Source organism: Urocitellus parryii, assembly GCF_045843805.1.
Source record: "Urocitellus parryii isolate mUroPar1 chromosome 11 unlocalized genomic scaffold, mUroPar1.hap1 SUPER_11_unloc_1, whole genome shotgun sequence".
Taxonomy (NCBI): domain Eukaryota; kingdom Metazoa; phylum Chordata; class Mammalia; order Rodentia; family Sciuridae; genus Urocitellus; species Urocitellus parryii.
In genome coordinates this window covers 235,574-262,304 of record NW_027551757.1, presented here as the reverse complement: position 1 = coordinate 262,304, position 26,731 = coordinate 235,574, and the positions used below count along the sequence as shown (strand labels likewise).

General features: G+C 63.1%; 1 protein-coding gene across 1 annotated transcript in view; it reads left to right on the top strand.

The window, feature by feature from the left end:
• Igsf21 (immunoglobin superfamily member 21) overlaps nucleotides 1-26,731 on the top strand; it is a 163,095-nt gene that overhangs the window by 34,992 nt on the left and 101,372 nt on the right. Inside the window, exon 2 of the mRNA XM_026400855.2 lies at nucleotides 25,700-25,812. Coding sequence (XP_026256640.2) covers nucleotides 25,700-25,812 — 113 coding nt within the window. The remainder of the gene's footprint in view (nucleotides 1-25,699; nucleotides 25,813-26,731) is intronic.

Genomic DNA, 26,731 nt, shown 5'->3' with positions numbered 1-26,731 from the left:
CCCCTTGCCCCGTTCCTGCAAGGACTCGTCCCTCAGAGCATGACCCTGGGCAGGGCCCCTGGGTGCACTTGGAGGTCGGATGGGGGTGAGGGCCACTCTGGGAGGCCGCATGGCTGCCCCCGTGTCTTCCGAATGCCGTGACCCGAGCTCTTGGGGGAGGACGGTGGGTTTGGTCAGCTGGACTGGACAGCGAGGCCCTGGGACCAGGGTGTTCCCCCAGGACACCTGTCGTCAGCGGGTGAGGAGTCGTTGAGCAGGGAAAGGACGGAGCCGGGAACCAACGTTCCTATTGAACCGCTGCTTCCTGGATTCCAGAAACGGGGCAGCGCCGTCCCCCCCGAGGGGCCATCAGACAGCCCACTCCCTTGCTAGAGCCCAGGAAGTGTCCCAGCCTCGGGCCTCGCAGAAGGAGCAGCGGCGTCCGCCCTGCCTCAGAGACACCGAGGGTCCAGCTTATGGTCATCATCCCCCTCCCCTTTTTCTGCCCCCTGCTGCTGGGCCAGGCCACCCCCCAGGCTCTCCACCCTCTTCAGATACTGGGAATCGTCCCCGAGGTCCCCAATCTGGTCACGGCTGAGCCCAGCCACACAGATTTAGCTCCTTAATCTTCCTCCAGTTAATCCCCCGAACCTTTAATCATGTTCCTCGACTGAGATTCAAAGGAGACGCGAGTCCGGGCTCCCACCGTCCCTGGGCTGCACCCGGGGATGGGCTGTCGCGCCCACAGCGTCCGTCTCTGCAGGGAGGGTGCTCCGGCTGCCCCTGGGGTGAGGAGGTGCTGCGGTCGCGGTGCCGAGCTCTGGTGGCGTCCTGCCCACAGGCAGGAGGACCAGCTGCCCCCGTGAGTTCCCTGAAGCCGACCCGCATGGACGCGCCCTCCCTCCCGTGACCCGCTGCCGCCCGCCGCCCTGGGAGATGGGAGGGACCAAAGAGCATCATGGAGACCAGGGGTTCAAGTCCCGGGGCTGGTGCTCCTGGGGCCAGCGTCCCACGGGGACGAGTCCTGGGGTGTCGGGGGACCAGTATCTGGACACAGGGGACATTTGGCACAGCAGTATCTGGTCCTGGTGAAGTCGGTTGCCGCTGTCATTGGTACTCGCGGGGACGTTCAGGACAAGGCCGCCGAGAGCTGAGCGAGCCCGGGCTGTGGCCGCCGTGGGACTCCAGAGCCGGGGCTGGACCCCACCCTGGCTCGTCCTGACCGAAGGGTGCGGGGACGCCTGCAGTGGGCACCACGAGGGGCACCCACCGCCCATCCCGGCCTGGAGGACGCCAGGGCCAGGCCTCGGTGGGTTTGGAGGGTGCGGCTCTTTTCTCCCAGGACAAGTCCCCTGACCCAGCAGCCCCCAGGGTAAGAGCAGGTGGCTGTGGACCCCTCCCCGGTCCCCAGGCCGCAGCCCCGTGGACCTGGGGCTCCTGGGGTGTCGCTCGGCACTCAGGTCACAGCCTCCCTCTTCCTGACCGTGAGGACCTTGACCCCTGAGTGCCACCAGGTGGCTGCTCCTCTGTTTATAGGAAAAGCTTCGAGGTCACAGAGCCCAGCAGGGTCGGGAGCCGGCCGTCCGCCCGGCAGCCTGGGTCCCGTCCCCCTCGGCCTCACCTGCAGCCCGCCAGTCATCTCCGTCCCTCTGGTGCCCAGGTGCCAGGAGACCCCTGAGCCCGACTTCTCCTGCCCCCTCCGTGTCCGCCTCAGCCCCCGGCTGCCTGCGGGTGACCCTGCAGGTGACCCTGCGGGTGACCCTGCGGCCCTCCAGGCGTCTCCTCCGCGGGCGAGGGCAGCCTTCAGCCGGGGTGGGGTCCTCGCTCTCACGGCCTCGCTATCTTCCTTCCACGCGCATGGCCCCCGTGTCCTTGTCACCCTTGGTTTGATGTCACTTGTCCTCATAGAGCAGAACCAGGACGATGTGGTCACCGAGAGCCCCGCGGACAGGGCAGCCACACAGCAGGCCCTTCCTGCCCGCGGCCCTGGAGGCCGAAGTCCACCCAGAGGCCAGAGATTCAGCTCCGAGAGGGGCCTCTTCCTGGCCGGCAGCCTGCTGGCTGGGGGTGGGGAAGGAGGGGGCACTCTGGGCTCACGTCCTGCTCTCAGGGGGACACTAATGTCCCCAGACCCACTGCACCACCTCATGAACCCTCCCACACCCACCCACCAAATGCCATCACACCAGGCTGGGGCTTCGACACAGGAACTTGGGGACACCCGTCACGGAATCCAGGCAGGGCACAGCTTGCCCCCTGGCGACCCCCATCCTGCCCCTAAGTGGCACTCAGTCGGTGAATGAACAGCAGCATGGCAGTCCTGGGACATGGGATCTGGGTCCCTCCTGGATCTGAGAGGAGCCCACAACCCACCTGTGTCCCCAGAGGTCCTGGGGACCACAGAGGAGGCGGGTGGGCGGCCCTTCCGTGAGACTCTGGGGCTTTGCCAACCGTGGCCCAGCCGATGGCCCAGCCGGTGGCCCAGCTGTGGGGACGTCTACTTTTTCTGAAACATGAAAATAATTTTTTTTTCCAAAAAGAGAAAAAGTCACTATGAACTGTCTGGTCGCCTGGCCATAACACGGACCCCTGGGTTGGGTCCCCGCTGTGAAATATGGCCGGGACGGGATCTGGAGCCAGGAGAGGCTCCCGCGTGCTGGCTGGTCAGGTCGCCCTGAGATGCGCCCCGGGCTGGCGCGTGCCGGGAAAAAGTGGCCTTTGATTAGATCACGCAGAGCAGGCAGGCGCTCTCGGGGACGGGGATGGGGACGGGGACTTCCACGCGGCCTCCCTGGAAAAATACAGATGTGTGGAGAGGAAGTGGAAGTGCCCAGGGAAATTAATAACGGTGACATCGGGGACTTCTCGGGGGTTGTCGGCCGCAGGGAGGGGCGGGAAGATGGTGGCCCTCGCTAGGTGAGGGGTGGCCACAGCAGGAGAAGGTGTGCCCAAGGTCCAGCCGCGGCTGGGTGCCCATGGGGGGTTTGTCCACCGGGCACCCCTCCCTGCCCCGTAGCCTCTCTGTCCCCCAGGGAAGGTGACGTCACAGTGGTCCCCATGGACGGGGGGCTGGGAGGCGCAGGGAAGTGAAGTCACCTACTGCAGGGTGCAGGCTGAGAAGGGTCCCCGTGACTTGATGGGGGTCATCTGGCCTCAAGCCTCGTCCCTCACCACTGCCCTTTGGTTGACCATGTGGCTGCCATGTGGCCTGCAGTGCTGGACCGTGTGGCCCTGCAGGGCTGCTGCTGAGGGAGCCAGGGGTGGGGACCCCTGTGAGTCAGGGACAGGCCACGCTGCCCCAGGGGACCCGCAGCGAGGACCTGGGCAGAGAGTCCCAGGTTCAGAGCCGGGGGCCCTGGGGGCTGGCTGGGTCCATCCTCCACAAACAGGAAGCTCTCGCCCAGGACTGGGCAGGGGCAGGCGCGAGGCCACCCAGCAGGGCGCCTGCAGGCCAGACCTAGGCGCCAGAGGGGCCGCGCCTGAGGCAGGGGTGTCCCTCTGCTGTGCAGGTCTCTCTGTCCCTGTGTCTCTGTGTCTCTGTCTGTATGTCTCTGTGTCCCTGTGTCTCTGTGTCCCTGTGTCTCTGTGTCTCTGTGTCCCTGTGTCTCTGTGTCTCTATGTCTCTGTGTCCGTATGTCTCTGTGTCTCTGTGTCCCTGTGTCCCTGTGTCTCTGTGTCTCTGTGTCCGTATGTCTCTGTGTCCCTGTGTCTCTGTGTCTCTGTGTCCCTGTGTCCCTGTGTCTCTGTGTCTCTATGTCTCTGTGTCCGTATGTCTCTGTGTCCCTGTGTCCCTGTGTCTCTGTGTCCCTATGTCTCTGTGTCTCTGTGTCTCTGTGTCCGTATGTCCCTGTTTCCCTGTGTCCCTGTGTCCCTGTGTCCCTGTGTCTCTATGTCTCTCTAAAGGGACGAAACCTTTGGACGCTGCCTTGGGAGGGGCGAGTGGAAGCAGAGCCGGGTCCCCCGCTCTCTTAGTGAGGTCGAGAGCTGGCCATCCACGGCCTCTTCCCGGATGGAGCCCCCTGTTCCCCGGGCACTGGCCATAGCTGTCCACTGCCCAGGAGCTGCCCTTGAAGGCCACCTGACCCGAAGTCACAGGCCCCGGGCAGAGCCTGCAGGATGACCAGGAGCTCCTCTTGCTGAGGTCAGGGCCACGCTGCAGGCCCAGCTCTGCCCAGGGCTCCCTGTGCGACCAGCCCCGCCCCCTGCCCGGTCCCCAGAGCCGCCGTCCCAGGACACCCCTCCCTGCCCGTGGCCTGCACCCAGCCCTCTGCCCCGGGTGTCCCTGACGCTCCTCGCCTCCCCGACCTTAGCTGTCACCTGTGGAATGGGGTCCTGCCACCCGCACTGGGGGGCCTTTGGGGACAGGCGTGTCCTTGCGTGTGTGGTGCACAGGAGGTGGCCGGCTGGCTGCGGGCACACGGTGCGCCCAGCCTTCCTAAAGCCCCGGTGAGCCGTCCTGAGCTGAGGAGGGCACTGAGAAGCCATTTCTGTCTCCTCCTGTCACCTGCAGAGTGGGCCCAGGGGACTGTCCTGTGGGGTCCCCGCAGCACCCGCCCAGCAGTGGCAGGGCCCTGGGGGCAGAGCAGGGCTCCCAGAACCAGCTCTGTCCCCGTCACTTCCCTGGGGCGGGCGCTCGCGAGGGCCCAGGGAGGGGGCAGCAGCCCTTATCTCTCCAGAGCCAGAGAGTGGCCGGCCCTTATCAGGGATTTAAGCTTGTAGAACACGGCCGCTATCGCGCCATCTCGGGGCGGTCCTCAGCGGGCTCAGCCTGGCCGTCTGGGCCTGCGATTCAGGAGAGCCGGGGACCGTGCCGCAGCAGCAAAGCCCCTGGGGATCCTGAGGACACGGGGCGGCCCGCCAGGGGCCCGGGCGACTCTGGAGAGGGCGGGGGCCGAGAACGCTCCCCTGAAGAGGGACTGCAGACGTGGGGTGACCGAGAACCTCCAGGAGCAGGAGAAAATTCTGGAGGAAAAGGAGGGCAGCATCCATGTCAGAGGCCCCTTTCATACGGCCACTCTTTGTTAAGCACCGACTGTTTACCAGGCCTTCTGAAAAGCTAGCCAAAGCCCTGGGCTTGGGAGGGAAGTCTCAGTCTAGTTCTGCTTCTGGTAGTTTCAAGCTGTGTGATCTCTGGCCGGTCACTTGCCCTCTCTGGGCTTCGTGTGTCCAATGGGATATGGCCTGACCTCCTTTGAAGCGGTGGGTGTGAAAGAGCTGCCTTACAACCGTGAGTCCTGTGCCGGTGGGAAGGGCGGGACCAGGGGATAATCTGCCCGTGGGCCAACAGCTGGAGGAGGACGGGGCGGGAGCAGAGCCAGGTACGGGGCAGGGGGAGATGACACTGGGCTCTGCTGAAGAGCTGCAGAGAGCGGGCCTCCCCGGCACTGGACGGTGTCCACAGAGGCCGCTGGGCAGGGCCGCGGGGTGGGCTCTCGCTGGTGGCGCGGGAGGCGCGGGCTGTGGCAGCCTGGCTGGCCGGGGAGCCGCCCATCTGGTCCTGTTTTTCTCCTGTCATTTGGCCCCGTCTGTCCTCGGCCTGTGGTTCTTTTGAACTGGCATCTGTTCGGGGCTCCCATCTCTTGGCGACCTGGGCAGCTGTGGGCAGGGCAGTAGGTGGTTCCGGCCCCTCTGCAGCTCTCGGGGCTGGGCCGTGTGAGAGACGCTGGCCCCACCTGACCAGGGCATGCGACACCTGCCTCCCAGGGGTCCAGCTGGCGGCCTCCTCTGCCTCCCAGGCCAGGGAGGCCTCCCGTTCTCCGCCCTCTCACCACCTCTCCCGGCCAGGCTTCAGGGGGCAGGAGAGCCTGGTCGTCCCCAGCCTTGGCTTTGGGGCCAAGCGAGGTGGAGAGGACCCTGTCATCCTACCAGCCAAGAATCCCTAGCAGGGCCGCCAAGGGCCCGTTTCCTGCCCCCGTGAGGTGCTGGCCGTGCTGAGCAGCGTCCAGCTGCCTGGGCTGCTCCCCGGCCTTCCGGTGGCTTCTCCCAGGGCCCCGCTGAGCCCTCTGCGTCCTGCAGGTTCCTCGTCCACAGAACGGCTGGAAGGACCTGCCTCTGGAGAGACCCCAGAACCGCACAGTCAGCACCCTGCGGTGCTGGTGTCATCTCTGTCCCCACCAGCTGTCCCCAAGGGGCCTGTCCTGTGGCTGCCTTGTGCCACAGCGGCCGCCCCTGGTCTGCAGCTGGCGCTGAGCACCCGCGATGTCAGGGGCCGGAACCACGGGTTCACCTGGGCCGTGCGCCGGGGAGCGGAGGGTGGTCAGGCGTCTGGCTGGGCCCCTGTGGGACTGTCCGTGGACTCAGCCTGCGCTCCAGGACTCCAGCTGCCATTTTTATTTTCTTCTGCCAAAAACTTGGGGTGCTGCCCCTCTGGAGCCTGTGGAGGTGCCCAGGGAGCCAGACCTGGCGACTTGAAGAACAGGAGGCCAGGGAGCGGCTCAGTGGTCAGAGGGGCACCAGGAACGGGGAGGAGGGGACGGCAACCCTCCTTCAGGGCCCCAGTGGGCGGCAGTGCCGTGTCCCCCACCAGGAAGCCGTGGCCGGGGGACAGGCAGGGAGGACAGCCAGGAGGAGGGCACAGGACACGGAGAGCCAAGGGCGGGGTGGGGCCAGGACCACAGGCAGAGGGACACAGACCCTCGTGGGAAACAGCTGGCCTGTCCAGGGTGGAGGAGCTGTGGTCAGGGCAGCTTGAGAGCTGGACCCTGGGGACTGCACTCAGAGTCTAACCCAAGGGAGGCTGGAGAGAGAGGAGGATGGGACGTGGCACAGGGTTCCGTCTATTGCACTTACGTAAAAGTGACTTCCCACAAGCTGAAGGGGAAGGGAGTTTCCTGCATGTGCGCGTGTGCAGGCACGCGGTGTGTATGTGTGCACGCATGTGGGTGTGCACGGGTGTGTGTGCACATTTATGAATGTGCATGTGTGTGCGTGTGTGTGCACATGTATGAATGTGTGCGTGTGTGTGCCTGTGTGTGCGTGTGTGTGTGCACGTGTATGAATGTGTGTGTGCACGTGTGTGCGTGTGTGTGTGCACATGTATGAATGTGTGCATGTGTGTGCGTGTATGTGCGTGTGTGTGTGCACGTGTATGAATGTGTGCGTGTGTGTGCGTGTGTGTGTGCACGTGTATGAATGTGTGTGTGCGTGTGTGTGCCTGTGTGTGCGTGTGTGTGTGTGCACATGTATGAATGTGTGCGTGTGTGTGCGTGTGTGTGCGTGTGTGTGTGCACGTGTATGAATGTGTGTGTGCGTGTGTGTGCGTGTGTATGTGCACGTGTATGAATGTGTGCGTGTGTGTGCGTGTGTGTGCCTGTGTGTGTGCACGTGTGTGCGTGTGTGTGTGCACATGTATGAATGTGTGCGTGTGTGTGTGCACATGTATGAATGTGTGCGTGTGTGTGCCTGTGTGTGTGTGTGTGTGTGCACGTGTATGAATGTGTGCAGTGTGTGCCTGTGTGTGCATGTGTGTGCGTGCGTGCGTGCACATGTATGAGTGCGTGTGCACGTCCCGGGAGCCGCGGTTTAGAAGACGCCTAGGCACCGGGAAGAGGTTGGCCCCGGCCGTGTCTGAGGCCCCTGGAGCCGAGATCCTGTGGCTTTGTGAAGGCCCGGCCTCTGGTGGTGCCCGAGTCCCTGAGGGCGAGGGGCTGCGTTTAGCAGGAGGCACCGTGTGGACGGGCGGGAGCAGCCGGATTCCCGCTGGTTCAGAGCAGAGGGCCGAGGGGCGGGGCGGGGGGGTGGCCACCGTGTCCTCCTGACGTCTCCTGCTCTGCTCCTGGGGCGCCAACTGGACCTCAGACCAGGCCTCAGATGGCGCCTGTGCTCCGCCCTGTGCAGCATGGCGGCGGGGTCAGCCGCGGGGACGGCAGTGCGCTCCCGCCAGGCTCCTCTCCCGGGCCCGGGGCTGCTGGCACTCCTTGGCCACCTGGGCTGGTGGCCTCTGGCTCCCACCCCGGCCCTGCTGTCCCATGCCGTCCTCTGCCTGTGTGCGTCCAGGTCTCCGTCTGACTCGGGGCCCACGGCTCCTGGCCTTACCTGATGACCTCTGCCAAAGTCCTCGTCCCCCATAAGGCCACATCCCGATGCTGCAGGTGGACGTGGCTCGGGTGGCTGGTCACCCTGTAGAAACGCTCTCTGAGGGGCGGCCACGCCGTGATTCCACAGGTCCCAGAGGGCTAAGCAAGCTCCCGAAGGCCGCAGGCCGGGGTGGACAGAGCTGGCCCCGACCAGGGCCCCTGAGATGGAGGCCAGTGGCCCCGCGGCACTACCCGGGGACAGGGCAGGACTGGGGCTGGGCCCACGCCCTGGGGAGGGAGGTCAGCTGGACAGAGGACCAGGACAGACCCGGCCCAGCCCCAGGAGGGCAGGGACCAGGGAGCCCAGCCTGGAGCCTGGGAGGAGGCAGAGAGGCCCAGGAGGTGGCAGCCCAGTGGGGGCTGCGATGGGGAAGGAAGGTCACTGTGGTGGGGACTGCGACGGGGAAGGAAGGTCACTGTGGTGGGAACTGCGACGGGGCAGACCCTCCAGCAGAGCCAGAGCTCAGGCCCACAGGAATGGAGGCAGCCAGGCGAGTGACGAGGTCCAGCTACGGAGGCCAGGGCTCTGTCCCTTGAGACAGAACCAGGGCGGGAGGAGGCCTGGGCGTGTTGGAGGCAGGGACTGAATATGGTCCCTTCTGTCAGAGAGCAGAGCAGGGTGAGGGGGCTGGAGGCAGGGAGGCTGAGGAGGAGGCCGTTTCGTCACCCAGATGCGGTGGGTTGGTGGGCTTGGGGAGCGGAGAGCTCAGGGTGCCTCTGAATCCCACCCGGGGGTGGGGGTCTGCACAGAACTGCAGGACGCCCTGCGACCTCATGACGGGAGGAAAGGCCAGGCCACGGGGACTGGTGGATCCAGGTGCAGGGGTGGACACAGCCCACTTAGGCGTCAGCCATGCCCAGGACACCCAGGCCTCTGGGAAGACAGCCCCCTGCCCGCGCTGAGCGGGAGAGCCCGCCACGCCCCGTCCCCGTCCCTGTCCCCGGCTTCCTCCGTTTCCTGGTTTCCCGGTTCCAGGCGTATATATACTTTCTCTAATCGGCCTGGCGGCTGATGGTTATCTGGCTTCGCTAGAGAGCGAAAGAGACTTTGTGTCAAATGCTGAAAAATGACTTTTCAGGCAGCCTGTGTCTCCTGAAGGAGGTGACGTGCTCGGAGCATACAAATCACTCAGGGCCCGGGCGTCTCGGTGCGCGGAGGGAGTGTGTTGAGATTGCTAAAACCACTCCCGTCCCTTCCCAAGGTCACGGGCAGGCAACCGGTCCTCGTCAGCACCCGGAGGACAGAGAGGCCTGGAGCCCAGCGGTGGGCGGAGAGAGGACAGGCGTCCTGGGGCCGTCCCCCGGAGGCAGGACGTGTGAGAGCCCAGGAGGAAGGCTGGCCTCCGAGTCTAGGCCTCCCTCGGCCGACAGCAGGCTGTGTGACCTTGGACAAGTTCCTTAACTTTTCTGGGCCTTGGGAATCCCCCTCCATGATGAGAGTCCCTCAACTTCTATCTTCAGCCAAGCCACTTATTCAGTCGGATGTTCTGATAACTGGACCCTCGGAGGTCCAGATGTTTTGAATAAAAGGTCCCCCATGGCAGAATCCTGCCCATTGCAGGTGGAGAGAGAGTAGGGGGCCTGGGAAGAGAGTGGACTTCAGAGCACACCACACCTCAATGGCTGGGTGACCCTGGGTAAGTGGCTTAACCACTCTGAGCCTCAGTGTCCTCACCTAAGGAAGTAACTAGGGAGGGGTGTCATGGGGAAAGCCAGGGCTTAGAAAGACTCCTGGCACACGGGGACATTCCCAGATGTGTCACCTCTTGCATTGTCTGCATCTTAGCTACAGTGACGAGGCGTGTCTCCTGCTCTCCCCACGCCTGGGTCTGCTGCTTCGTATGTAAAGAGCAGGGTGGGCACAGAAGCCTGTAATCCCAGGGACTCGGGAGGCTGAGGCAGGAGGGTCTCCAGTTTGAGTTCAGCCGGGTGGTCAGGGCTCCTGGTCCAACTCCCAGTACTCAAAAAAAAAAAAAAAAATGGTGGAGGGTTTAACCCCTAAGCGCTCCCGCCTGGTGCGCAGGAGACGCCCAGCACGCGGACGCTTCTCTGGCTCTTTGTAAAAAAAGCTTTAACGGAAAGTTCAGTTTCGACTTCCCCCAGTTCCAGGAGGGTGCGTCCCGTGGAGCCTCTGAGGGACGTCGGGTTGACGAGAACCTTCTCTGCTCCAAGGAGCCAGGACGGGGTCCTCTTCCCTGATCGAGCCCCCTGGAGGCCAGACTTGGGGAGCAGGCCCCGTCCAGTCCAGGCCGGAGGGCGTGCCACCTCAGAGGACAGCTTGGCTCCCAGGGACAGTGTCCCTGCCACCCACCCTCCCCTGGGGACACTTACTGCTCTCTGGGGCAGCGTGGGCTGGGAGGGCGGCCCCCGTCCATGCAGGGGGGAGCCGCTGCTTCAGCATGTGGGACAGACTCGCGGGCTGCAGGGGGATGGCCTTCGTCACCCGAGTCCCCGTCTGCATTTCTAGCTGTGAAACACAGAAGCCGCGCGGCCCGGCTCGGGGACACAGACGGTCCAGCTTGCGGTGGCAGAACCGTCGGCCTCCTGTGCCCAGGACCAAGAGAGAGGCCAGCGGCCACAGAGAGAGCCCTGAGCTCTGCGCCAGCGGAACACGGCCCTGGGCTCGTCACCTGGTAGCTGAGGTCCTTGGGCCTGCAGAGGAGGCACAGGAGCCAGACGGTGGCTTCGGAGGCACAGCTCTGTAATCGCAGGCCTTGAGGGCACCCTGTGTGGGGACAGCGGGGACGGGGCGCGGCCCAGCAGCAGGGGGGGACCAAACAGGACAGAGGCGCAGCCACCCAAGCAGGCCCTGCAGGACGGCGCTCCTCCACCCTTCGGGCCACGGCTGTCGGCTTCACCCCTGGGGGCCTGCGGTGCGTTTTGGGGTGGGGATCCGCCTGTGCCCTGGTGGGATGGAGCCCGGGCACCCAGCCTCGTCCCCCTCCCTGGTCACGGGCCGACTCCATTCAGTCTCCTCCGGCTGCCACCGGTGAGCCCCTAGGACACTGTCAGCGGTGGGCACAGTTTAGGGTCCTGGGCCAGGTGGGCTCAGCCCCGGGGAGCCTGTCCGCGGCCGGGTGCCCGCCCTGGGCAGCCCTTCACCAGGATCCGGGAGGAACTGGGCATGAGGGGCTCCCAGGACCCAGGAAGGCCCCGCCCCTGCTCCTCGGGGGGGTCTCTGAGATCAAGGTGCCGGTGGGCGGGGTGCGCTGTCCTGGAGTCCTGTGAAGGAGGCTCTGGGGCCAGGACGGTCCTTGGCGTCCCTGGTTGGTGGCCTCGGCCTCTGCGTGTCTCCAGCTGCATCTCCCTCTCTGTCCACGGACCCTTCAGCACCCTCCCTCCTCCACCCACTGTCGGCCAGGACCCTCTTCAAACAAGGCCACCCTGGCAGGTGCGGGTCAGGACCTTGCCCTATCATTGTCACCATCTGGCTGTGCCGTCCTGGGCAGGGCCCTGTGCCGTGCTGTGGCCGCGGGCAGCAGCCGGCCACCCAGGTCCCCTGCTTGGAGATCCAGGTGTCTTGCTCCTCTGTTCCCCCTCAGCCCTGGTGGGGGGACTCCTCGCTCTCCCTGCCCTGCGCCAGGCTGGGTGTGCGAACAGAGAACAGTGTCCACTCGGTGCCATGGCCACCCAAGAGACGCGCGTTGACAGAGGAAAGACAGAGCGTCCCTCCCACGATCAGGGAAGCCAGAGCAGGGAGCTCTCGAGGGACCAGCTGAGCCGAAGCCTGAGATCAAATCAAGGCCTGGGGAGGAGGGGCGGGGGGGAGCCAGGTTGTGGGTCGCGGAGGTGGCGGGGTCAGAACCACAGCTGAAGGCTAACCCGACAGCAAATGCCCCTGAGGTTCTTGCCAACAGGGACGCTCTGCTACGGGGGGCCCGGTTACGACAGGGATTCAGGGATCCGGAGATGCCTGTCAACCAGGAATTTCCCAGAAGGACCTTCGGCCTCGCTGGGCAGACCTGGTCTCAGCCCGTGATCCAGTCCCTTCTTGGCCGTGGTGGTGGGCATCAGACGTGACCCCACTGTTCCTCTCAGAGGTAGCCAGGGGCAGGTATCCGTGGCCTGGCCCTCGTCACCCCTGCTCTGGGGCGGGGCCTGCCCTTCCCTGTCCCTCCGCCCTGTCGAGGTGTCAGCTTTGATGTCCAGGAGTGAGCAGGGGAGGGCCTTTGAGGGCCAGGCTTCCGCTTCCCCCTGAAGGTGGGATCCTTCCTCCTGTCCCTGGTCGTGGCCAAACCCACCTGCGTCCGACGGCTTCCCCCTAGTACATTCTGGAAAGTTCATGAGGTTTCTCTCCTGCACTTTGCTGATGTCGGTTTCCCACGATGGGGACAAGGCTGTGAGCGCCCCGCTCTCCCAGGCCCGACGTCGCCGCCCTCCACACGCTCATCTGAGCGAGGCGGCTCCGCCCCCTGCTGCTGGCCGTGGGCACGGGCTCGTGGGGAGCCCACGCTCCCGGTGCCTCTGTGTCTTCCCTCGGCTAATCCGGGGCCCCCTTCCACGCCTCAGTCACTGCGTCTCTTTCTCCCGCAGCCACAGAGGGCACGTCACACTCCCGACCCTGTCACCCCAGGGAGAGGTGCCAGGACCACACTAGGTGGGCTCGGGTGGACGGTCACTCTCCTGATGCTCTAGAGAAGGAGGGGCGTTGGGAGAGGCCAGTGGGGGGGCTGGGGGGACAGGGGAACGTGGACGCCCCTGAGCCCTGGGCAGGTGACCAGGCTCTCTCTGGAGGAGTCCATGTCACCAAGGGACAGCGTCCTGGTCCAGCTCGTCTTACCAGAGACCTGTGCTCCTTCCCGCTGACCCACTTGTTCGGAGATGAAGTCCTGAGCGGCTCCAGGGCCTCCAGCCAGAAGCAGGGCCGTCACCTGGCCGTCACCTGGCCGTCACCTGGCCGCTCCTCTTATCTTGCTGACAAGAAGAAAGACGAGAAGGAGCGCGGAGCGAGCGGCCCCCGCGGCGGCGCCTGACTCAGGCCGACCGTCCTGAAGGGAGGTGACCGCAGGCACCGCTTGGCTTTGGGAGCCAAGGAGACGCCTGTCCTCTGGGCGGGGGACACCACCCGGGCATTTGGATTCCGAGCTCCACTGAGACCCCGAGTCCCATGGGATTCTGGGGGGAGTTGGCCAAGGTGGGGGCTCAAGGTGACCTTCACAGAGGACTCTGCGGAACCCACCTGCCTTCAGACATCAGAGAGACCACGAGTGGTGACCGTCAAGGCTGGCGGGACGGTGCCTTTTAAGCCACGCTCCGCCAGACGTCGGGCTTTAATGTGGAGAATGCGCGTGTGGGTTTGCCATTTTCAATAGCGGCAGGCTCCGAGCTCAGTGCCGGGTTCACCAGAGACGCGGTAAACTGTCAGTTGGTCCCACATCCGCTCCCAGAGCTGGGGACACTGCCGTGAACACAGCAGACAGTCTGTCCCTCCCGGGGCCGCGTTCTCGTTGGGTAGAAGTGTGTATATAATTAGCAGTGAACAGCAGATAAATTCAAAGTAGAGTTTCAGGCAGGGAAATTGTGCAATTAAAAATAAAGCAAAATAAAGCAAAGTGTAGGGAGAGAGAAGTTAGGGGAGATCTTTCCACTGGGTGGTCAAGGCCTCTGTGGGATGGAAGCTGTGTGCGAAGCTGGGGCAAGGGTGTTCCAGGAAGGGGAAATGGTGCATGCAAAGGCCCTGAGGTAGGAATGAGCTGGGGTCATTTGGGGAAGAGCCAAGGGGTGGATGTGGCTGGACAGGGGTGAGCCACAGCAGTGATGAGGGATTGGATTGACAGTGGCTGTCCTGTGGCTCTGGCTTCCAGATCAGGACAAAGACTTCAGCTCTCCCTGTTCAGTGTGATGTGAGCTACTCGAGGGCTTAGAGCAGGGGAGTGGCATGGTCAGATTGGTGCCTCGGAAGATCACTGCCACCCCAGATAAAGGGTTGTATTGGTCAGCTATTGCTGCGTAACAAGTCACGACACTTGGCAGTTTCAAAGGGCACCTGTCTCAAGGTCAGAAATCTGGATGGGCTGCCTGCAGGTGTCTGCTCCAGGCCTCACGAGGTCAGAATCAGGGCGTTAGCTGACTGGGCTCTCCTCTGGAGGTTCTGAGCAAGAATCTACTTGCAAACCCATTCAGGTGGCTGCAGAACTCAGATCCTGGTGGGTGTCGGACCGAGGTACCTGTTTCCTTGCTGACCGTCCAGGGGTCGCTCTGTTCTGCAGCCTGCCCACATGCCTTCTTCAGTGTCCAGGGGGTGCAGGCCAAGGTCCGGCTTGGACACTGGATCCATCTGACCTCCTTCTTCTGTCCCCGGAGAGAGAAGGTGCCTCACTTTTCGAAGGCCCTGGTACCTGCATCTGGCCCTCTAAATATGGCACAGACAGGGTGCCCAGCACGACCGGGTGATGTGTCCCCAGAACCAGGCATCCTGGGGGAGGTGTGGGGTGGGTGTGGGGTCCACATCTGCCCACCTCGGGCACTGAGAGCCTTTGCAGGGAGTCGCTTAGTTATATGTGGACGTCTCTCCCACTGGAGCATGGGAATCCAGAGTGGCAGAGTCAAGGTGACAATCCCTACACCTGCGGCACTTTCAAAGAGCATTTATTGAGCACTTCTGAATTCCTATGGGTGCTGTGCATTAATAATCAAGGATAAGAAGCCCTGGTATCGTGCACCCCCAGGCAGCTGAGGCAGATGGTGCGCAGACCAAGCGCAGGTGCCCCTCTCCGCCGGGGTCTTCTCACCTCGGAGGCTGCCTCTGTTTTAAGAAATCGCGCAGCCGCTACACAGAACCCGTGCACGACCTGCTGTATGCTCCACGTCGTCTGGAGTCTACTCCAGTCCCTAGTGCCGCGAGCGCGCTCTGTGAAGCGCTGTTACTCTGAATTATGCAGGAACTGACTGGAAAAGCCGCTCCGTGTCCAGCGCAGACGCGGCTCTCAGAGGCCGGACGCAGGGCATGTCAACGGCAATGTCGCTTCTTCACATATTTCCAATCTGCAGCCAGTTGAACCTGCAGATGCAGAGCCCAGGATCAGGGGAAGACTGTCTTAGACCTGGTGAGATCCAAGGCGGCCACGGGAGGGCACATCCCCTTATTAAAAAGCAGAATAGTTCCCAGTGTCCATGTCATTATTTTGTATGGGTGGCACTGGGGATTGAATCCAGGGGTGCTCTACCACTGAGCCACATCCCCAGCCCTTTTTAATTTTTTTAAATTTTGAGACAGATTCTCACTAAGTTGCTGAGGCTGTCCTCAAACTTTGGATCCTCCTGCCTCAGCCTCCTGATTTGCTGGGATTACAAAGCATGGGCCACTTCCATGACATTATTTTGAGGAGCGACAGGGATTGGTTTTGACATGGCCCCGGGAGAGCCATGTCAGTAGGGCATTCATACCCAAGGCAAATAAGTGACCAACGGGATGTTTCCCTAAGGGAAGATTCATCATAGGAACTAGGGGAGGGGAGACATAGAGATGTCCCCTGAGGGCCCCTGGGTAGCAGGGAAGGGGTTGGGGAGCACAGTGAATGACACCTTCCCCTCCATGACCCAGCTGAGGGTCTCCCCACCCAGAGAGCAGAGTTCCTCTCCCCTGGGAAAGGAGGTGACCCCGATCTGGCCACTCCCCCTGGGCTCAGGGTCCCTGGGCTTGGGAGGAACCGTCCAATGACAGTAATAGATGTTATTCATAATGGCCCCCAACTAAATGTCCCCCCGTGATGGAATGGACAGACGGATGGGTCATTTCACAGGACGGAACACTATCCAGGAAACATTTAAAAAAAAAAAAAAAAAAAACTACTGGCGAACACAACGGAGACGAAATGTCCAGAACCCGGTGTCGAGAAGGCGCAGCTGGACACCGAGGGGCACCTGCTGCGTGGGGCCACCTCCACGGGGCCCAGGGAAGCAACGCCATCGCGAGGAGCCAGCGTAGAGGTCATCCTGGCCATCGGTGGCCGTCGGTTAGGGTCCTGGAAATATTCTGCGTCCTCCCCTGGCGGCCACCCGCGGGCGGGTGTGTGTCTAGGACCTCAGGGCCCTGTGCACCTGCTGCCAACGGTACCTCTAAAGAGGAATCGAGCAGGATCTTGGGCTGGCACTGGGCACCTGTTATCACAGCCCTGGGTGGTGGGCAGCAGGGTCCCCTCCACAGGGGACACAGGTGGGCTCTGTCCGCCCAGGAGCCGGCGTGGCTACGTGGTTCCTCTTTATGGGCTGACTCGAGCCCTTGGCCATCAGGGGCCCAGCTGGCCCCGGGCCTGGACCCACCCAATCCTGGCTCGCTCTAGGCTCGCTCTAGGCTCGCTCTTCTCACGAGTTCTGAGCTGGGGGCATGTGCCCGGACCTGCTCCCCAGACCCTTGTCCCTGGACAGGATCCGTGCCTCCCCGACCTTGAGGCTCCCTGGCTTTCTGCCTCCAGCCCTGAAAGATGGGGATCGGGTGTTCCCCGCCCCCTGGATCCCCCCAGCCCCTGAGCTGCTCCCCAACCGGCTTTCACGAGAGGCCCCCATCCCTTCCTTGGCCTCCGGCAGGAGGAGGCTTAATGACGACGGATCCGGCCAGCCTGCCTGGGGTGACGGCCGCCACTCCGTGACCGACAACTGTAATGGCTGATGTTTATCTGGCGGGACGCGCGCGTTTAATAAAGTATTAATATGAAGGCAGATTGCTCCTGCTGCCCGGCGGGCGCAGAGCGGGGATTAGGGAGGGGACAGGCCCTCCCCGGAGCCTGGGCTCTCGCACTTGGCAGGATAAATGTGCTTGGCCACAGGGGACCATAAGGGACGTTTCTCCCAGGATCCCCGTGTCACAAGATCAAGCTGTGTTCCTGCAGGCAGGAAGGGGCTCTGAGGGAGGGCCCTGGCGGGGGGCGGGGGGTGCCGATCCATTTTGGTGCTGAAGAGGTTCCTGAATGGCAGGGGTGAGGCGCAGCTGGTGTGGGGTGATCTTTAGGGGGACTTTCCAACAGGGTGCCTTTCCATGCCCCGGAACTGCTAGTCCACACCCACCTTCTAGAACTTTCCTCGCCTCCCTGGACTGCAGGGTTTCTCGTTCTCGGCACCACTGGCGTTTGGGGCAGGCCGACCCCTGGTGTGGGGACTGCCCTGGGCAGGGGGTTCCGTCACCTCCTTGGCCTGCACCCTCCAGATGCCAGTCTTGGGGTCCCCTTCCAGGTCACACAGCCTCATACGTCCTCAGAAGTTGCCAAATGTCCCCAGGGGCTGGAGAGTCACTGCTGTTTTCCTCGACTGGTTCTCGGAGCCGCTGGGGCGGAGAGGAGGGGCCTCGCAGGACCCCGACGCCCGGCGCCCTGCCCACTGAGCAGCTCGGCTGGCGGGGCCTGAACTCGGGGCGTTGATGCTCAGAGGAACCCGTCCCCCGGTTCACAGTTAGGAAGCCGCTGCCACGGGAGTTCATTGAGCGCTGATGGATGGAGGTCCGGAGAGGAAACCGACTTCATTCCGTCCACGTCTTCAAATAATAGGGTCAAGGAAACAAAATTGTTACTGAGCAAATTCCCTTTGCAGATTTCCAGGCCTTTCCGTGCCAGAATGAGGTCATCCAGACGGATGCTGGTCGCCTCTCAGAGAGAGAGAAATAAAAGACCAAAAGAAAAAAAGAAAAAAAAATTAAAGATTCCTTTATTGTGCCTTTAGCTTCTGAGCCCAGCAATTAATTCTTCTGTGCTAAAGGACTTGTGTGTTTATGAGGCATTATTATTTAATGGGGGCCTATTTTAAATGGTGGTTTTTTTCATTAAGTTGCCTCGTTTTACTTATTAAGGCCACTTTATAAGCTGGCTTAGACTGCGTTCCTCGAGTCATAACTATTTTTCTCTTAAAATATTCCTTAATAACCTATCATCCATATTTTAAATTTTATCCTCAGTCCCAGACGTCGCCCCGTGGCTCACGCAAGTGTCCTCGTGACGCTGAGTGGGGTCGGAGCGGCGGGGCTGCCCCCTCCGCCCGCCTTGGAAGTCTCCACCCAGAAAACCCAACAGCGTCCAGCAGTGACCGCTCAGTCGCGGCCCTCGACGCCCGTGGGCCCTCTGCCCGGCTCTCCAGCCCGGCCCGGGTAGCAGCCTGCTGGTGGGAGCCGAGGGGGCCCGGGGCTGCAGGCAGGGCAGCAGAGGCCAGCTCCTCCGTGCCGCAGGGTCCCCGTCTACCAGGTGCTGTCCCAGGCTCCCCGCCCGAGCCGTCCCCCTGCGCCTCCCCAGCCAGCCCAGCAACGGCCCTTCTGCCACTGGGCACAGGGGAAACGGAGGCTCTGAGCCGTGAGCCGTGGGGCTGGCTGGTGGCAGGGGGGTCAGCACTGTCCCCGGGCAGTCAGATTCCCAAGTTCAAGGTCATGTGTCTGGGCACCGTGGTCTCTGGCAACATCCCACCCGAAGGAGGCCCCTTCCCATACAGGGGACGCTGTCCCCTGTATTTTCTCACCTTAATGTCACCATCGTCCTGAGAAGTTAAGCAGCCGGAGCCTGTTTGTCAGGGAGACGACTGAGACTCGGGGACGAGTAGGCGCGTGCCTCTGTGTCCCTGGATGAAGCCTGGACCCTCCTGGACCCTTCTGCTTCAGGAGCTGAGCTGTTGCCCCCTCTCCCCCATCACCGGCTGCCCCGGGGCCTGACGCGGTGGGTCCTCGGCCCCACACGGCCCTGGACGAGGCACCACAGGGCAGCACGGTGTCAGGGTGTCTCGCGGGCGCCGTGTCCTGCGCCAGTCTCTCCTTCCCTCCGCTGCTCCAGTCGTTCTCTGGAGAAACCAAAGGGGATGAAGAAATGGCCGCCCCTCCCCTGACCCCCGGCGCAGGTTCCGGAGGGCAAGGGTAGCTCCTCCGACGGACAGTCACAGAGGGGACCAAGGTGGCAGAAGGGTCCCAGGACTGTGTGTCCAGAGTCCTGGGGCCTGGTCTTCAAGGACCTGGTGGCTCTGAGGCCTGGGCCCAGGCCTTCCTACCTGGGCCTCGCTGCCCGCACCTGGGTGACCAGGTCCCGTTCCTCTGCCCCTGGGGTGGGAGCTGGCTGGGATTCTGCTCGGGGACAGGCCCACATCCCTTGGTCGATGGCCTTGTTCTGTCATCTCCCCCCACCCTTGTCTCTTCACGAAGAACTATTGAGCACCTACTGTGTGCAGCAGATCAGGGACTGTGTAACCACCCACCCCAGGACCCGGTGGTCAACACAGTGGGCCCCTGGTTCCCATCCACGTCGCATCCACTGCGGACCACTGGGGGCTCTCCTCCCTCTCCTGGCCCCACCTCCTCCAAGTCCTCAGAGTCCTCTCCACCCAGGTGGCCTCAGAGACAGGGGGACGGGGGTCTGTAGGGAACAGGACTTGACCTCGTGACCCTGAAAACTGCAGGGGACGCTGGGGAACGTACCTGGAGGAACAGGAGCGGGGGCACGGGTCGCGTGGCAGTCCGTGTGGTTGGGGCCGAGACGCGTGACTGAGAGCGGGCATCGTGTACCAGGCCAGCGTGCAGACAGCCCTGGGCCCCGGCGTGGACCCTGGCGAAGCCGGGGACAGACCCCAGGGTCCCAGGGGAGCCACCGTTGGCAGGTCCGGCACAGCACCCTACAGGGGTCCATGCCCTTGACCTATGGTCAGCCCTGCACACGTGGCCTCATGGGGACTTTCCCACGGTCACCTTCCCTGGCGGACCCTCAGAGAGCCGGGGACTGAGAGCACAAGTTCTGGGTCCCGCCAGCCTCAGTGTCTCCCACCCGTGAAATGGGAAGAGAAGGAACCCACGTCGCTTCTACCCGCAGGGAGCCGGGTGGGAGCCCCGGTGGGTTCTGAGGGTCCCGGAAGAGCCTTCCAAGTCTGATTAATCGTATAACCACGTCATCATCAATAATGAAACACAATTAATAATAAATAAACAAACTCATGATAAATAATACATGGGCCATGAATAATACATAACGCTACAGGCTCGGCACAGCCGTCCCCGCTGACGGGGGATTTGATCAGCTGGGGATCACAGAGGGGGACGATCTCAGGGGAGCCTGGGAGGCCGGGCCAGGGCCTGGGTGTCCTCCGAGTCAAGTACATCTCCCTGGAAATGCTGCCCGGTGTTGGAGGCCCCTGGTGGCCCAGAGCTGAGCTGACCTTCTGCCAGGGGAGGTGGGGAGCAGGAGTCGGGGCGGGGAGGCTGGGAAATCCGCGGTCCAGATGCTGCCCAGCAGAACGGGGTCTCCCGGCCTCGGCTGCGCTGTCTGCAGAACCTCTTGGTTCCCCGAGGGTTCGCTGGTCCCTCAGCAGTCCTGAATGCCAGCACCGTGGCCACAGCATGAGGCACAGTGGACAGACGTGCGCTTGGCCGTTCAGGAGTCCGCCCCCTGCCAGGCCACGTGGGGGGACATTGGCAAGAAAGGGTGGCGCCCTGCGTGGATTCAGCTGTGGTGGACCTGAGAGGGGGCCCGAGGGGGTGACGTCGGGGTGCGTGCTGAGGATCCCTCCAGGTGCACGTTGTCTAAGCTGCAGCCCGAGGGGCGCTCTGAAGCCACTGGCCCAGTGACGGAGGGTGTTCCCGGCGTCTAGCGGGTGCGTAGACCAGGAGCAGCACGGAGCCTGCCCCATTGGGGACTAAGTAACTCAAGGTGTCTGAGGATCCGCCTGCGAGAGAGAGGGGCCAGGGGTGAGTGAGGAGGAAGCAGACCTTGAGGGGCCTCGGGGCTGGGGGTCACTTCATCCCTAGAGCAAGGCAGGAGAGGCCTTGGGGCAAGGGTGACCTCCGGTCACTGGGCTGCAGCTTCCAGGCGCAGCTCGCTGGGCAGGCACAGGGGACGGAGGCGCGTCCCATCCCCACTTAAGGTGACCCTAGTCCGACGCTGGGGACAGACAGACAAGAACCCAGAGGCCGCGATTGAGATGCGGATGGGTCTGTGGGCGCTGAGGAAGGAGAACAGACGCCGTAAATCACGGCGAGGGTGACCTCGCCGTTGAACCTGGAAGGACGTGGACAGATGTCCCTGGATGAGCTCAGACAGACGGGCAGCCCAGGAGGAGGAGACGCCCGGCAGAAAGGAGAAGCGGGGGCCCTGGGAGGGCTGGGGGCGCGAGGTGGCAGAGCGCCACGTGAGACTGATGGAGTCGGAGGCCGCCAGAGGTAAGCCCATCAGGGACCCAGTTGGCCATGACGGCTCCGAACTTGATCCTGAATCGGAAGCCAATGGGGCAGGAAATGGACCGGCATCAGCCGGAGACGGGGAGGGGAGGGGGCGGGGGAGGGGAGGGGGCGGGGGAGGGGCGTCCTCGTATCTGCACTTTAGAAACATCAGGGAGATTCCCGCGTGGCCAGCGCGTCAGGCGGACGAGGCCGGAGGCGGGGGACCCGCAAGCCGCTGTCGCAGGGTCCTGGGAGGACTTGCTGCCCTGGGTTCTGGGCACCACTTCTGTTCTCCCAGGCACAGAGGGGACCGAGACTCCGCCCCTTCCCTGGGGACTCGCAGCCCTGTCCCCTGCTCTTCCTCTCCACAGCCTTCGTGGTGTGAGTGATGTCTGGGGACAGGTGACAGCCATGTCTGGGCCAATTCATCGGTTTAGAGCCGTTTCAGAGGCTGTGTGTCCAGGATGTAGGGAACAAATGGGCCAGCCCAGCCCTGGGTCCCTTCTGGTGCCACCAGGTCCTCAGACAGACGTCTCCTGGCCCAGGGTCCTCACCTTCCCGCCTCCTCTGCTGGGTTTGAACTTGGACCTGGCTTCAGCCATCAGCCATCCTGTGCTCTCCTCGTGGATGACCTGTGTCCTGGGCTGTGGCAGGGTGTCCGATCCTGCTGCACCCCAAGCGGGACTTCTCCTGGGCTTCCTGGTCCCTCGTCCTCCTCCCCCACCTGTGTTTTCAGCTTCTCTGTTTGGAATCAAGGGTGGGTAGGCTCCTGTGAGATGGCCGGAAGCGGGCAGGCATTCTGTGATCATGAGGAAGCCATCCAGCCTCTCTGAGCCTCAGTCTCCTCACCTCTAAAACGGGACACTATCCCACAGGGTCAGGAAGGTGATCAATGAGATAATAATTACAGAAATCCTTGGAAAACTGCCAAGTGTGAATCCCATGTTCATTTTTTTTCAACAAATATTTATTTGGCTTCTAAAGAGGTGCCGGTCGCTGTCCCAGATTCTCAGGACAAAGTAGTGGTTCAACCTGTGAAGTCAGGGGCTGCGCAATCTGAGAGACGGTGGAGCCCGGCCTCCCTGGATCTCTCACTAATCCCTCTGCGGACCCCGGGCAGAGCTCGTGGATTCCTATTTGAAAGCTCCCTGGAGGCCGAGCAGGAATTCCCCAAGCCCAGAGTGAGGGACAAGGCTGGGGACCGGCTGGAGGTGTGACCGGCTGAGGAGTGAGGTGACAGAGGCTGGAGGGGACCGGGCCTGGGCAGGCTTCCTGGGAGGGAGCCCTGGGAGGCCCTCGGGGAGGCCAGGGCCGTGCATCTCAGGGACGCAGCTGGGAGTGTGCATGGGCTGCGGCTGGGCTGCCTCCGTGGCGCGTGAGGAACAGGGTGCGCCTTGGGGACAGGCCGCTTTCAGGGCGCCTGCCTCACAGCGTGGCGCGAGGCCCGAGTGGCCAGCACCTGGGAGAGCAGGAGGAGCCACCCCTGTCCCCGTGCACTCCACAGCTCCGCTGACCCACGGAGCTCGCGTCCCAGAAGGAGAGGCAGATGGACAGACAGACACCACGCTCCAGCGTGACACCCGCACGGGGAGGCGGGAGGGGAAGTGCCAGGCGGGCCGCGGCCGTGGCTCCGTGGTGCAGCGCTCGCCGGGCCCGTGGGAGGCTCTGGCTTCCCTGCCCAGCACGGGGGACTGCAGCCTGGGACGCCGAGGACAGGGCGTCGCTGTGAGCCGTCCCCGACCCTGGGATAGGAGCACATTGGCTCACAGTGTCCCCTGTGTCCTCCCCAGGACTCCAGGGCACTGAGCTGGGGCAGGCCGCCAGACCCGGGGAAGAGCTTGTCCTTTACCTTTGCACCCGGTCGCCCTGCTCGCCTCAGCCCCTCAGCCCTGCTGAAGATGGCTCCAGGGTGCAAGAGGTTAAGGGAATCCCCTCCCACGGCCTCAGCCTGGAGGGTCCCATCCAGCGTCAGGGCCTTTGCACTTACTGAGCTCCGTCTGGAATGCTCTCCCCTAGAAACCTACGTGGCTCCCTCCTTCCCTTACCCCAGCCTCCCCAGAGAGGCCTACCTGGGGGGTGTCGAGAGCAGCCCCGCCCCTTCCTCTCCTAACCACCCCCAGGTGTCCTCTGTCATCCATTCAGTTGCCATCTCTGCTAGAATGTCACCCGTGTACCCCGTGCCTAGAGCCTGCTGGCCCAGAGCAGATTCAGTGAATATCCTTTCCGACCCGGAAACACCAGGGGGAGGGAGAGGTTCCGCGAAGCCCTGAGGTGGCCCAGGTGACAGTCCTGCCCACCGTTTCTCAAGGTTAATTGTTGACACAAATCCCAGGCCTCACCATCGATCCAGAGTCGGGGAAATGACCGCTCAGCACCCTCCCCAGGTCGCCCCTCCGCCGTCCCCAGCCCCTCCCCTGCCGCTCCGTCCTCTGCTCTCCCTGCACGCCCCGCGGGTCCCCGGCTCAGACATCTGCTCCCCCGTCCTGTCCCCCGAGCTGCCGCCATCCGCTCCCCACCCCACGCCCTCACCTGTGGTTCCCTGGTGGCTTGCCAGCCGACGGCGCCCTCCCTCCGCCCTGGCCGGCCTCCTGTGGCTGCCATCTGTGCCCGCGGCAGGCCGGGCTGCACCCCAGGTGTGGCCTTCCCTGCGCCTGCCCGTGGGAGGGGACGTCTCTGGTCTTGGGCCATCAGCCCCTGGACCCATGGTGCTCGGCTCTCACCAGGGTCTTCGCAGGTGAGAAGCAGAAGGGCCACCCCACGGCCAAGGTGAGCCGTGTGGCCGCCCCGTGTGGCCGTGGGCCTGGTACTGTGGCCAACAGGATTAGGGGCTCTTGTCATGGTCCCCCCAGGAAAGTCCCCAGCTGAGGCAGGAAGAAGAAAGCCCACGATGTCCATCTGCAGCATTTCCTCCCACCTCTTCCTCCAGTGGAGGGTCTGTGACCGTGGGGTGCTCATCACGGGCCCCAGGGCTGGGTCTGAGCCAGCTCTGCCACGTAGAGCTGTGCCATCTGGGCAGTTACTTGACCTCTCTGTTTTCCTACCTCACGTGGGACTCGTGCCAGCGCCTCTCTCCGAGCCCGTCGTTTTCAATGAGTGGATGTGTGTGAAGCGCTCAGCCCAGCGCCTGGCCAGCCTGGGGCTTGGACCCTTGACCATCATTGCTAGCTCACGTCTGGAGGACCCCTGTCATCACTGGGCTCCTCCTTCTGAGGGTGGCTTTGTTTGTCATGCTCCGGGTCTTTGGTCCTCCAGGCAGGACGGGGGTCCCTGGGGCCCCTCCTGTAGCCCTGAGCCTTCTGTCCCCATCTACACTTGCCCTGTGAGTTGTGGTGGCACGGCCCTGTCTGTGTCCCCTCTGCCTGCCACCTCCTTCCTGGCCAGGGTCTGCGCAGAGCAGGGAGTCGGCGAGCTGAGGGACAGTGGGAAGGAAGAGTCCGAAGGTGGACCCCACGGGCTCTGGTGTCCTACGTCAGACTGTGGACGGGGAGCCCAGGCCTGTCCCCCTCTGGCCTGGGTCCTGGGGGTCCAGAGCCCTGGGCCACGCGGGTCCAATCTGACTCCAACTTCCAGATTGATCCTCTGGAGATCAATTCTTGTTTGTTCCCTGGAGTGTTGTGACCATTAAGTTCCAGGCAGGGGTCAGGCCCCGGGCCAGAGCCGCTCAGGTCGCCTGCACCGTTGAAATCCCAGCCGACGCGGCCAGTTTGCTCATGAATGCGATCGGACGGGATTGATCGCTCGGTCAGTGGGGGACAGGAGCCCATCAGAGGAGCCTGGTGCTCAGCCCGAGAACAGGGTCCTGCTGAGCAGAGGAGTGGGTCAGAGGTCCCACCAGGCTGGACACGGTGTGGAGGCTGCAGTGTCCCCCAGGTGTGGCTACCAGGACAAGAGTCCCATCCCCGTGTGCCCAGGAGCTTGGCAAGTGTTCCCGGGGCAGCAGTGGGCCAGGGACATCATCTGCTATTTGCTAGGATTTGGGAGTCCTTCTAGGTGGCCACCTGCGGTCAGCTTCTCCTCTGTGGGAGGGGCTGGACCTGCCCCTGCCCTCCCTCAGGAGTCAGGGTGCGCACAGCGGGAACTCAGGGTGTTGATGAGGCCAGCATTGGCTTCCAGGGCCCTCTCCCCGGGACTGTGATGAGCCACGTGCACAGGGGTCCTCGTGTGGCTCAGGGACCCTGGCTGCAGAGGGTGGCGAGGGATGAAGGGACCCCATGTGCGGGCCGAGGGGCACATGGACGGAGCTCTTTGTCTGGGGCGTCTCGTTGACAGCGCTGCGGCTGCCTTCGGGGGCCAGCAGGTCCTACCTTTGGGCATAAAATCATCCCAAGTAGATGTGCTTTTGGTTTGGGGCCCTCGGGGGCCTGGAGGTGGCTGATGGGGAGACGTGGACGAGAGGCAAGGGGAGCAGGAGGGCCCACGAGGGTCCCTCGCTGTCCACAGTTGTCAAGGGCCTCTGCTCCTCCCGCTCCCTCTCCCCACGGGCGGGGTCAGCCCTGGTCCTCTCGCGACTCACCGCCTCTTCTCCTTCCCTCTGCAGGCTACCTGACCGTTAACATCGAGCCTCTGCCCCCCGTGGTGGCTGGGGATGCGGTGACCTTGAAGTGTAATTTCAAGACGGACGGCCGCATGCGCGAGATCGTCTGGTACCGGGTAAGTGGTCACTGCTGTCCTTGCTGTGCCGGGGCTGACCGCAGCCCTCGGAGTTCCCGGTACTCTCGCAGGTGTCACTATGTTCTCCGCTCTGCCCTGGCCTGGAGTGGTCCCGGCCCTCTGCCAGGTCCCCATCTGGTGTGACACCCACCTCAAAGACCACTTGCCCAAACTTCTCCTGTGCTCTCGGGATCGATCTCATTCTGGCCTCCTTGGTGTCCCTAAAAGGTCCCCACTCTGAGGAAGCCCCATGAGTACCCAGTTCAAAGTTACTGACCACACGGTGGGTCCTGGTGCCAGGGCACAACTAAGGAACCATTATGGTGGGATCCCAAGTAAGAGGCTTGGGGTAATGTTCTTGGCAAGGAAGAGGGAAGGAGAAGGCTCCCTGTGCTCTTTAAAGTCACATTACAGAGATAATCTGCCATCTAATCCCATGACAGGCAGGACCAGTCTGGTGTCTGGCACCATGGATTCAGGTCTGAGAAGGGAAGCGGTCAGAGAGGAGCAGGGCTCATCAGTAACAGGAAGAAGAGCTCCTGGCCTGGGGCACCGGGGGCCTCTACCATCTTTGTGGGTCTGGGTGGGGCACCCAGGATGCTCTCCTCTGCCACCAAGGAGCTGGGGCTGGGCTCTGGAGAAGGTACAGAGGCATACGATGCTCCTCTGTGTCATGCTCAGGTGTGCACAGCGGGGGTGCCACGGAGAACTCCCCGTCTGTCAGCTAGGACGGGTGGGCGACACGTTTCAGTGAGACCCAGAGAGTGAATGCCTCCCTCGCTGCTGACCACGTGGTCTCTGTGGAAACTCCTCACTCTCCTCTCGTGCTGGGCAAACCGCCTCAGAGAGCGTGTACGTGAGTGGGCCCCAGGGGGACATCGTGCATGGACACCCAAACTTGAATGTTGTACGATTTTCA